General features: G+C 37.9%; 1 protein-coding gene across 1 annotated transcript; it reads right to left on the bottom strand.

Annotated features, from left to right (window-relative positions):
* Window positions 1-11,383: 11,383 nt before the first annotated feature.
* LOC114048994 (cilia- and flagella-associated protein 77-like) lies at window positions 11,384-12,275 on the bottom strand. The gene is made up of 2 exons (XM_027870180.1): window positions 11,841-12,275; window positions 11,384-11,758 (listed from the first exon to the last, which is right to left on the bottom strand). Exons 1-2 carry the CDS (start codon window positions 12,273-12,275, stop codon window positions 11,384-11,386), a joined length of 810 nt encoding a protein of 269 aa, XP_027725981.1.
* Window positions 12,276-12,524: the final 249 nt, after the last annotated feature.

The raw sequence follows: 12,524 nt of genomic DNA, 5'->3' as shown, positions 1-12,524 counted from the left end.
ATACCTTATCTTCTTTGATCCTCATAATAACCCTGTGAGGTAGGTGCTAGTATTATCTTCTTTAAAAAAATATTCACTTCAATTACATGTAAAAACAATTTCTAACATTCATTACGTTTTTTAGTTTTAAGTTCCAAATTATATCTTTCCCTCCCTGCCCCCCTCCCAGCTGATAACCAATCTGATATAGGTTATACATGCGCAATCATTTGCATTTGGGGTGTAGGGTGTGTTCAAGGAAGACTAGTGCTGCTGGTATGAGGGCTGCTGAGGCCTTTTCAGGGCTGCTTTTTACCTTTGATGTCCACCTGTTTCAGCCAACTCAAACCTGGGGCTCCGAGAAGCTGTAGCATGTGCAATGTCCACACTCTGGTAAACTGTTTTGGCAGGTGGGCTAAACCAGATGGAGAGTAACCAGTGGGCCACAAACCCACCAGTGGGTTAGGGGGCTGTCTATCCCAAGCATGTAAAGATTTACCCCAGTGGAATGGGAGGATGAGAACAGTTTAATCAGCTGGCTGTGAAGGTGGCTGAAGTTGGATCTTTGGAGCACTCAGAGCTTGGTTAGACATTGAAGACACCAAGATCATATATTGAATCCTGAGCCGTCACCAGTTGTCCTGACTTTGTCTTGCTACTGGACTTGGATGAATCTGGAAGAGACAGTAAGGCCATCTCTGCCCCACTTAAATCTAATTTATGCATGAATCAGAAGATATCGCCATCCAGAGTCCTCTTGAATAGGCTGATCCTTCATCTGGAAGATGGTCACCTATCTGAGAGGCAGTGTGGTTTCAGAAAGGACTGAGGAGTGGTTGAAATAGTGTTTGCTGCCCAACAACTCCAGGAGAAAAGCCAGGAGCAGAACAGAGGTCTGCATACTGTGTTTGCTGATCTAATCAAGGACTTTGACACTGTCAGTTGCAAGGACATATGGAAGATTATGGCAAAATTTGGTTGCCCAGAGAAGTTCATCATTATTGGATGTCAGTTTCATGATGGTGTGCTTGCCTAGGTTCTGAGTAATGGTCTATGCTCTTGTGCTTTCCCAGTTGCTAATGAAGTGACACAAGTCTTTGTGATTGCTCCCGTGCTTTTTAGTATAATGTTTTCAGCAATGTTATCAGATGCCTTCAAGAAGGATGAAAACAACTTCAAGGTCAGTGACTAAACTGATAGTAAATTATTTAACTTGAAAAGGCTAAAAGCCAAGACTAAAGTGGGGGTAGAGTTGGCATGTGACTGTGCACTCAATGCCTCTTCCAAGGCTGAGATGCAATAGAATATGGATTGATTCTCTGTTGCTTGTGTTAATTTTGTCCTAACAATTAACACTAAAAAAATGGGGGCAGGGGGAGCCAAGATGGTGGAGTAAAAGCAGGGGTTTGTCTGAGCTCTCCCCCAAATCCCTCAAAATATCTTTAAAATTACTCTAAATGGGGCAGCTAGGTGGCACAGTAGATAGAGCACTGGTCCTGTAGTCAGGAGGACCTGAGTTCAAATCTGACCTTAGACACATGATAACCACTAGTTGTGTGACCATAAGCAAGTCACTTAACCCCAATTGCCTTGCCAAAAATAAAAAATGACTTTAAACAAATTCTAGAGCAGCAGAATCCACAAAAAGATGGAGCAAATCAAATTTCCAACCTTGGAAGGTCAGCAGGAAAGGTCTGTTGAACCAGGATGAGAGAGGAGTGTAGTCCAGGGCAGGCTGTGCCAACATCGCTCCAGTTCCAGCAAACCAGGAGCAGGCCTTCAGAGTGACTGAATCAGCAGTAGCAGTGGCAGTAAGAGTGACTGAATCGGCTGCTTCTGGAGCTCTCAGTCCACGGATGGTAAGGAGGTTGAACAGCTGGTCAGAAGGGAATTACAGGGGTCTTTTTGCTAGCATTGAGGCAGGACTCTGTTGCTTTGCTCATACTTGGATCTGAGTCTCAGTACTGAGTGGCAGTCCTAGGGTGAGGAGGAGAACTAGCACAGCAGAGCTTTTGGCCACAGTGACTGGGGGACTCTCCTCATAGTTCCAGGGCCAAAAAGAGTGTTTATGGTCACTTTTAGCAGAGCACAGGCCAGGAAAGGAGTAAACACCTCTCCCTAGATCATACCACCTTGGAAGAACTGAAAGCTTACAGGTCCCTAGAAGTATTTCTCAAAACAGCGGCACAAAACCCCTGAAGCTTGAGACAGTTCACCCTTCACATTGGAAGCAGAGCCCTACTTTAACAAAGAATTAAAAAGTCAAGTAACTGGCTGGAAAAATGAGCAAACAACAGGGGAAAAAAAACACCTCTGTCTATAGAAAGTTACTATGGTGACAAGGAAGATCAAAACATGCGCTCAGAAGTAGACAACAAAGTCAAAGTTCTTACATCCAAACTTTCCAAGAAAAATATGAATTGGTTGCAGACCATGGAAGAGCTCAAAAAGGATTTTGAAAATAAAGTAAGAGATGTAGAGGAAAAATTGGGAAGAGAAATGAGAGTGATGCAAGAAAAAAAGTAGTCAACAGCTTTGTGAAAAAGACCCAAAAATATCCTGAAGAAAATAAAACCTTAAAAAATAGACTGCACCAAATGGCAAAAGAGGTCCGAAAGGCCAATGAGGGGAAGAATGCCTTAAAAAGCAGAATTGGCCAAATGGAAAAGGAGGTCCAAAAGCTCACTGAAGAAATAATTTCTTAAAAATTAGACTAGAGCAAATGGAAGCCAGTGACTTTATGAGAAATCAAGAAATTATAAAACAAAACTAAAAGAATGAAAAAAATAGAAGACAATGTGAAATATCTCATGGGAAAAACAATTGACCTAGAAAATATATCCAGGAGTGATAATTTAATAATTATTACGTTACCTGAAAGCTATGATCCAAAAAAAAGAAATCTTTCAAGAAATTATCAAGGAAAACTGTCCTGATAATCTAGAACCAGAAGGTAAAATAGAAATTGAAAGAGTCCACCAATATCCTCCTGAAAGAGATCCCCCCCCCAAAAAAACTCCCATGAATATTATAGCCAAATTCCAGAGTTCCCAGGCCAAGGAGAAAATATTGCAAGCAGCCAGAAAGAAACAATTCAAGTATTGTGGAAACACAATCAGGATAACACAAGATTTAGCAGTTTCTACATTAAGGGATTGAAGGGCTTGGAATATGATATTCTGCAGGTCAGAGGAGCTAGGATTAAAACCAAGAATCACCTACCCAGGAAAACTGAGTGTAATCAATGAGGGGAAAAAATTGATATTCAATGATGTAGAGGAATTTAATGCATTCTTGAGGAGCCAGAACTAAATAGAAAAATTGACTTTCAAATACAAGACTCAAAAGAAGCATGAAAAGGTAAACAGGAAAGAAAAATCATAAGAGATTTATTAAAGTAGAAATATTTACATTCCTACATGGAAAGATGATATTTGTAACTCATGAGACCTTTCTCATTATTAGGGTAGTTAGAGGGAATATATATATATATAGACAGAGGCCACAAGATGAGTTAAATATGAAGGGATGTTATCTAAAAAATAAAATTAAGGGGTGAGAGAGGAATGTACTGGGAGGAGAAAGGGAGAGGTCAAATGGGGTAAATGATCTAACATAAAAGAGGTAAGAAAAAGCTTTTACAGTGGAGGGAAAGGGGGGGAGTTGAGGAGGAGTGAGTGAACCTTGCTGTCATCAGAATTGGCTCAAAGAGGGAATTACACACTCAATTGGGTATAGAAATCTCTCTTACCCAGCAGGGAGGTAGGAGGGGAAGGGGATAAGAGAAGGCAGAGGGTGATAGAAGGGAGGGAAGAATGGGGGAGGGGGTAATCAGAAGCAAAATACTTTTGAGGAGGAGCTCAGTGAAAGGAGAGAGCATATAATAAAAGGGGGAATAGGATGAAGGGAAATACAGTCAGCAATAGTAACTGTGAAAAAAAATTTGAAGCAGATTTCTCTGACATAGGTCTCATTTCTTAAACATAGAGAACTGAATCAAATTTATACACATGTGAGCCATTCCCCTATTGATAAATGGTCAAAAGATGTAAGTTTTCAGATAAAATATGAAAAAAATATTTTAGCTCTCTATTGATTGGAGAAATGAAAATTAAAACAAATTCTGAGGTATTGCCTCATACCTATTAGGTTGGCTAATAGGACAGAAAAGGTAAATGACAAATGTTGGAGGGGATGTAGGAAAAAATGAGACACTAATGCATTGTTGGTGGCATTGTGAACTGATTCAGTCATTCTGTAGACCAGTTTGGAACTATGCCCAAAGGGCTATAAAACCATGTATACCCTTTGACCTAGTAATACCATTACTAAGTCTGTATCAGAAAAGAGATAAAAAAAAGGAAAAGGATCTATATGTACAAATATATATATATAGTATCAGCTTTTTGGGGGGGGTAAAGAATTAGAAATTGAAGGGATGTCCATCAATTGAGGAATGACTGAACAAGTTGTGGTATAATATTATGGTGACACTGTGGTACTATAAGAAATGATGAGCAGGATGCTCTCAGTAAAACCTGGAAAGACTTATGTGAGCTAATGCTAAGTGAAATGTACTGTGTACAAAGTAGCAGTAATATTGTAGGATGATCAGCTGTGAATGACTTAGTTATTCTCAGCAATACAATGATCCAAGACAACTCTGAAATACTTATGATGAAAAATGCTATCCATCCCCAGACAAAGAACTGACAGTGTCTGAGTGCAGATTGAATCATACTTTTTTAAACTTTATTTTTCTTGAGGCTTTTTTTATCTATATTTTCTTTTACAACATGACTATTATGGAAATGTTTTGCTTGCCAACACATGTATGACTTATATCATATTGCTTGCCTTCTCAATGGGGGTGGAGTGGAAAGGAAAGACAGGAGAGAATTTGGAACTTAAAGATTTAAAATGAATGTTAGAAATTGTTTTTACATGTAACTGGGGAAAAGCAAAATACTAAATAAATTTTAAAAAAAGAAAGAAAAAGAAAATAGAGGTTCTCCACCAACCAGTACCACCCCATTCATACATGGAACCATTGGTTATAGCAAATGGAGAAATTTTGAAAGCTATGAGTAAGTTCACTTACCTATTCAGTACACTTTCTGGGGAAGTTCACATATATGATGAGGTTAATACATGCATTGCCAGAGCTAGCTCAGTGTTTGGAAGGCTCAAAAAAATGTGGGAGAGAAGAGGTATTAGATTGCCTACCAAACTGAAGGTATACAGAGCAGTTGTGCTGACTTCATTGTTGTACGTCTGGGAAATCTAGACAGTACATCAGTGCCATCCAAGGAAACTGAAGCACTTCCGTTTGAATTGTCTTAGGAGGATTCTGAAGATCACCCGGCAAGATAAGGTACAGGACAGAAATTCTTTCTCGAGTTGAACTGCCAAGCATTTGAACTCTACTACAGAGAGCACAACTCCAACAAGCTGGCCATGTTGTTCAAATGCCAAATGTATGTTTACCTAAAGGACTCTTTTACAGAAAACTCACACAAGGCAGGTGCTCACATGGTCTTTAGAAAAAGTGATACAAGGATACTCTCCAGGTTTCACTGAAAAACTTTGAATTAATTATGAGACATGAGAGACACTGGCACAGGACCACCTAGCATGATGTGCCCTCATCAAAGAAGATCCTGTACTGTATGAATGAAGCAGAATTGTAGTAGCTCAAAAGAAATGTGAGATATACAAATTTAGAGACATCTCTACTCCAAATATTCATATGGAATATTTGTGCCTGACTTGTCGTAGAGCCTTCCAAGTTCAATCAGCCAGTTGGACACTCTGTACCTTGACTCCAACATAGTGATGTCATTTTGGTCCTCTTTGAGAATGAAGAGCAACAACCAACCAATCATTGCCATAATAGTCATTTTGTGGAAGAAAACAGAAAGAAAGAAAGGAAAAAAGAGAAAGAAAAATATAGCATGCTTAGGTCTGTATTCAGATGTCATCAGTTCTTTTTCTGGAGGTGGATAGCTTTTTTTTTTATCATGAGTCCTTTGGAATTGTCTTGGAGCATTGTATGGTTGAGAAGAGCTGTCATTCATAGTTCTTCGTAGCATAGCTTTGCTGTTCCTGTGTACAGTGTTCTACAGGTTCGGCTCACTTCAACTCTACATCAGTTCATGCAAGTCTTGCCAGGTTTTTCTGAAATCATCCTATTCATCATTTCTTTTTCTTTTTCTTTTTTCTTTTTAATTCTTTTTCTTTTTTTGTCATGTCTTATAGTGCAATAATATTCTATCAAAATCCTTTACCACAAATTGTTCAGTCATTTTTCAACTGATGAGCCTCAACTCAATTTCCAATTGTTTGCCACCACAAAAAGAGCTGTTGTAAATAATTTTGTACTAATAAGTCCTTTCCCCTTGTTGGGAAACAAACCTAGCAGTGCTATGTGTACAGTTTTATAGCTCTTTGGACATAGTTCCAAATTGTTTAACAGAATGGTTGGATCAATTCACAACTCTACCAGCAGTGTTTTAGTGTCCCAGTTTTCCCACATTCCTTCCAACATTTATTATTTTTCCTTTTCTATCATATTAGCCAATTTGGTAAGTGTGACGTAGGATCTCAGAGTTATTTTAATTTGCATTTCTCTAATCAATAGTGGTTTAAAGCATTTTTTTCATAGCTTTAGAGAGTTTTGATTTCTTTGTTTGAAAGCTGCCTGTATGCTTTGATGATTTATCAATTGAGGAATGACATAGGTTTGTATAAATCTGACTCAGTTCTCTATGTATTTGAGAGATGAGGTTTTTATCTGAGATACTTGCTATAAATGTTTTCCCCAGATTTTTGCTTTTCTTCTAATTTTGGTTGCATTGGTTTTGAAAAAAAAAAAACAAAACCAAAAACCAAAAAACAAAAACCTTTTAAATTTGATATAATTGAAATTATTCATTTTACATTTTGTAATGCTCTCTATATTTTGTTTGACCCTACATTTCTTTCTTATTCATAGGTCTGACAGTTAAACTATTCCATGTTCCTCTAATTTGCCTATAGTATTATCATTTATGTCTAAATCATATACCTATTTTGACCTTATCTTGGTGTATGGTATGAGATGTTAATCTATTTCTGGTTTCTACCATACTGTTTTCCAATTTCCCCAGCAGTTTTTGTCAAATAATGAGTTTCTGTCCGAAAGCTTGGATTTTGGGGTTTATCAAACATAGCCACTATGGACATTTACTACAATGTATTGTGTGCCTATTCCACTGATCCACCACTTTTTTTCTTAGCTAGTACCTGATTATTTAGATGAGTACTGCTTTAAAATACAGTCTGAGATCTGGTATGGCTATGTTACCTTCCTTCACATTTTTTTTTCATTGATTTACTTGATATTCTTGACCATTTGTTCTTCCAGAGGAATGTTATTATTTTTTTTCTAGCTGTATAAAATAATTTTTGGTAGTTTGATTGGTATGGCACTGAATATTAATTTGGGTAGAACTGTCTACCTAAGATTTATTTAGATAGAATTGTCATTTTTCTGACACTGGCTTGGCCCCATGAGCAGTTAATATTTTTCCAGTTGTTTAGATGTGACTTTATTTGTGTGAAAAAAATGTTTCGTAATTGTGTTCATATAGTTCTTGTATTTGTCTTGGCAAGTGGGTTTATTTTATATTCTGTAACTTTGTTAAAGTTGTTAATTATCTCAACTAGATTTTTAGTTATTCTCTAGGATTTTCTAAGTATACTATCATATCATCTACAAAGAGTAATAATTTTATTTCTTCATTAACTATTCTAATTCCATCATTTTCTTTTTCTTCTCTTATTGCTATATCTAGCATTTCTAGTACAATATTGAATAATGGTGGTGATAATGATGATCCTTGCTTCACCCCTGATATCATTGGGAAGGATTCTAGCTTATACCCATTACATAATGTTTGTTGATGGTTTTAGATAGATAATATTTATCATTTTAAGGAAAACTCCTTTTATTCCTATGTTCTCTAGCATTTTTAGTAGGAATGGGTGTTATATTTTGTCAGAAGCTTTTTCTGCATCTATTGAGATGATCATATGATTTGTTAGTTTTGGTATAAATCCCACCTGGTCATAGTGTATGATCCTTGTGATACATTGCTGTAATCTCCTTGCTAGTTTTTATTTAAAAGTTTTGCATCCCCAAAGAGCTATAAAAATGTGCAAACCCTTTGACACAGCAATAGCACTTCTAGGGCTATATCCCAGAGAGATCATACAAATAGGAAAAGGACCCACATGTACAAAAATGTTTATAGCAGCTCTTTTCGTGGTGGCAAAGAATTGAGAGGATGCCCATCAATTGGGGAATGGCTGGAGAAGTTGTGGTATATGAATGTGATGGAATACAATTATGCTATAAGAAATGATGAACAGACTGACTTGTATGGTCTGATGCTGAGTGAAGTGAGTAGAACCAGGAGAACATTGTACACAATAACAGCCACGTTCTGAAATGACTAATGTTGACAAACTTAATTCTTCTCAGTAATACAAGATTCTAAGACATCTCCAAAATGCCTCATGATAGAAAATGCTATCCACAAAGAAGAAAGATCTATGGAGTTTGAATACAGATCGAAGCATACTATTTGCTATTTTTTTTCTTCCTTTGTGTTTTGTTTACTCTTTCTGGTGGTTCCTCCTATTGGTTCTAATTCTTACCTGCAACATCACTATGTGAAAATATGTTTAATAGGAATGTATATGTATAGCCTATATCAGAATGCACACCGTCTATGAGAGGGAGGTGTGGAGGGAGGGGGAGAAAAATTTAAAACTCAAAAGCTTATGGAAGTGATTATTGATAATTCAAAATAAATTAAATAAAAAGTGGAAGAAAAATAAAATAAAATAAATTTTTTTGCATCAATGTTCATTAAGAAACTATTGTTTTCTTTCTCTGTTTTCACTCTTTCTGGTTTAGGTATCAGCATCATAACTGTGTCATAAAAGGAATGTGGCAGGACTCCTTCTTTACCTATTTTCCCAAATAGTTTATATGTTATTGAGATTAATTATTCTTAAAATGTTTAGTTGAATTCTTTTGTGAAGCCACCTAGCTGGTGGCTTTTGCTGAGTGTGGGCCTTCACTGCTGGCCTGCACTGGCTATGAGCTTGTCTTAGGGCTCAAAGCTTTACTGCTAGTTTGCAGTGGGGGCAGGACCTTGCTGGCCACTTGTCTTTGAGCTCAGGGCTTCACTGCAGTCGCAGCCTGCCACTTGCTTTCCCCTTAAACTGTGCTCCTTTTCCACATCAGTGAGACAAATCTTTCCTTCTGCTCCTGCAAGCTGCCCTGGGGTGGAAAGCTGTGTCACCACTCTAAAATTGGCTCTGAGGCATTATTTCAAGGTTGTTTGGAGGAGAATTTGGGAGAGTTCAGGCCAGTTCCTGCCTCACTCCACCATCTTAGCCACAGAATATTTCCTTTTTACAGCTGAAAAAAAACAAAAACAAAAACAAACAACTGAATCTGTGAGAGCATAATTGAATTATCCAGTGCCACAACTGGCAAGTGTCTGTGATAGTGTTGTGGTCTGAGGGGTTGAGACCCCCCAAAGACCACAGTACAGGACGTGGTTGTCTGGAGTGAATTCTCTAACTCAAGCATTCTCTGAGTCAAGTTGGCAAAGATTTATTGTTCCGCTTATCAGTGGGCAAGGATTGTTAAGGAACCTGCGAGAGACTGAGGATGGGAGCTGGGGTTTATGTGGAAAAGGGCATGGGAAAGGAATGCCAGGGATACTAATTAGGCAATCTAAAGGTCCAGGTGTCTTTGGGAGCTATGGATGGGAAAGTGTAAGGAGTATACCAGACAGGGAGGGAGATGTCAGAGGATCTTGGGAATCTGGAGGGAGGAACAGTCTCTGGGCCAGCCAAGGACAAAACTCTTTGGACCAGACAAGACACCCTTCTTTCTCTGTCCTGATTAGAGAATGCTCTGCAACAAAGGAAAGTTTTCTCACAAGACAGGAGCTTACTACGAAATTGGGAGGCTTCAGAGACGTGATCTTAGGGCTGGGCCCTGAGCAGCCCAGCACTCTCTCACCCAGCTTTCTATCACCAGGGAGAGAGATAAGTGTTTTGCTGAGGCCCACTCATGAGTAATTGCTAGGCACAGTGTCCTTGGGCTGGAGGAAGACTGCCAGGGATAGTGTTTCTGAGGCTAGGGAGAAACATGGTCTTGGAACTAGGGTCCCATTGCAAGCACCCAAGAGCCCCATCAGTAGCATTTAAATTCACTTCTTCCTGAATCCAAGTCTAGTGCTCTTTAACCTTTTCCACCTAGACCCTTTCATTTTTTTTTTTTTTTGGTAAGGCAGTTGGGGTTAAGTGACTTGCCCAAGGTCACACAGCTAATACATGTCAAGTGTTTGGTCTGAGGCCGGATTTGAACTCAGGTCCTCCTGACTTCAGGGCCGGTGCTCTATCTACTGCGCCACCTAGCTGCCCCCGCCCCTTTCATTTTATAGTACCACATTTTCTTGTAGAAACAAGCAGATTCTTTCCCACTACGAAATGGTTATATAAACTGTGGCAAATACATGGAAATGAATCTTACTTTGTCATAAGAAATAAAGAATATGAAGAATTAAGGTAAAAATGGAAAACTATTGCAAAATTAAAGAAACAGAGCCAAGGATATGTTATGCCCAATGACTATAACAACATATACTTCAATATGTATATGTTTGTATGTATATATACACATGCATATATACCTGTATGTGCATATATACATATGTACACATGTACATACACATATACATGCACATACATATGTGCATGCTTGTATGTGTATATATAAAAGACAGAGATTGTTTTATTTTAATGACAGAGTTTGGCTCTAGAGAAGAATTGAGAAAATGTATCTTTTTCCCTTCTTTTCCATGGATGTGGGATATTTCATGTACTGTGAGACTCAGCTAATATGTTGATCAGTTTTGCTGACTTAATGTTTTTTGTTTCTTTTTTAATACTTTTTTTTAAAAGGATCAATCATTGGGCATAGGAAGTGGGAAGTTATACATTGGAAAATGAAGATGACATTGAAAAAATGTATCAATAAAATCTATACCTATGCACACAAGCACACATACATACACATGTGCATATATTTATGTTTATATAGATATGTATGTGGGTAGATATAGATAGATAGATAGATAGACAGACAGATGGGTAGATAGATGGATGTATTCTGGATTTTACACAAGTTTGAACTGCATTCAGATTTATCAAAAATTTGAGAGCACAATGCAAAAACAAACAAATAAACAAAAAAACCTAAACCCCAAGCAATTTTACTACCTTTCATTCTAATGATAGTTTTTAGCATTCTTCTATTTCTTCACTAAGGTAAATTTTCTTAAAATGCACTAGTGTAAATGCCCAGAGAAAGGGCACTACATCTTACGGGAGCTTCTGCACGGAAGTTCTTCAGTGACTTTAGGTGAATCTCCTCATCTGAGAAGGTGTTAAGACATGCTTCAGCCTTCTGAAATTGGGCCAATTGCCAAGGACGGAATGGTTTGGTTTGTGAGTGATATTGCTTGACCTTGGTGCCACAGGTTTGGTAGTAACTTTCTTTTGGTGTGATCTTGACAAAGTCTTTATAATGAATTGAATCTTTCATATTTCTTTTCTGTATCCGTTGGTTCTTGAACTTCTGCTGGATTAGGTCAGTTATAGTAACATTTTGATCTCTGTGTTGTTTTTTGGGCATATGGTCTAGGAGTGGTTTGTTTTTTTTTAATCGGTCTGGTTTGGCGATAACCCAGTCTGAATGAATGATAATCAGCAGGAGAAACAAAGCCAGCCTGTATAGCTTTTTTAATTGCTTGGGTTTGGTCATAACTCAAGCTGAATGAATGGTACTCAGCAGGAGTAACTAAGCCAGCCTGTACAGCTTTTGCATTAAAGTTAAGAAAATTGCGTGGGGGTTTTTTTGGTGAAGCAGTATCTGTATGTTTTCTCCATTGTCCGATTGTTTCAGCCACGCCATCTTCATACACAAAATCAGATCCTGGTAACATGTTGCAAATTCTTCGGGTTCTTCCTAATTCTGGTTTTAGGATGAGGTGATTACAAAACATGGAATTCCTCATACAGCCATGCCTATAGTTCTCCATTTCTGGCTTCAAGTCTGCTTTGTGCAAAGGCATCAGGGGAGGGAGACAGATATCCCTGATACTTCTGAAGCTTTTACATTTGAGTGGCTTTTCATATTTGAAAAGTTTTCGTTGTTCAGATGAAGCCATGTTGGCTAACAGGCTGTTGCTCACTTTTATTCCTTATGGCATGTACTTCATTTCTTGTATGTTTCTCTTATGGGTGATAAGTTAAATGTCCAGTGTCATGCTGAACACTATAGTAATCATGGAAGACTTCATGAGAGCTTCTCATTGGTTAGTGTTGCCTTTCTGTGAAGCTAGCGAGAGGAAATAAAATAATATTCCTATTCAGGGATAAAATGTTTTATTTATCCTATGATGCAGTTTAGACTAATA

The sequence above is a fragment of the Vombatus ursinus genome, unplaced genomic scaffold (assembly GCF_900497805.2).
Source record: "Vombatus ursinus unplaced genomic scaffold, bare-nosed wombat genome assembly UNPS02014794.1, whole genome shotgun sequence".
NCBI classification, from domain to species: domain Eukaryota; kingdom Metazoa; phylum Chordata; class Mammalia; order Diprotodontia; family Vombatidae; genus Vombatus; species Vombatus ursinus.
The sequence above is the reverse complement of the archived record's forward strand: the minus strand, read 5'-3'. Positions and strand labels throughout refer to the sequence as shown.

Bases quoted from the DNA above. Each gene is read 5' to 3' on its own strand.
- LOC114048994 (XM_027870180.1), bottom strand. From the start codon at position 12,275: ATGGCTTCATCTGAACAACGAAAACTTTTCAAATATGAAAAGCCACTC. The intron at 11,759-11,840 runs ATACAGGCTGGC...TTAAAAAAAAAC, and splicing joins CCCAAGCAATTAAAAAAGCT to AAACCACTCCTAGACCATAT.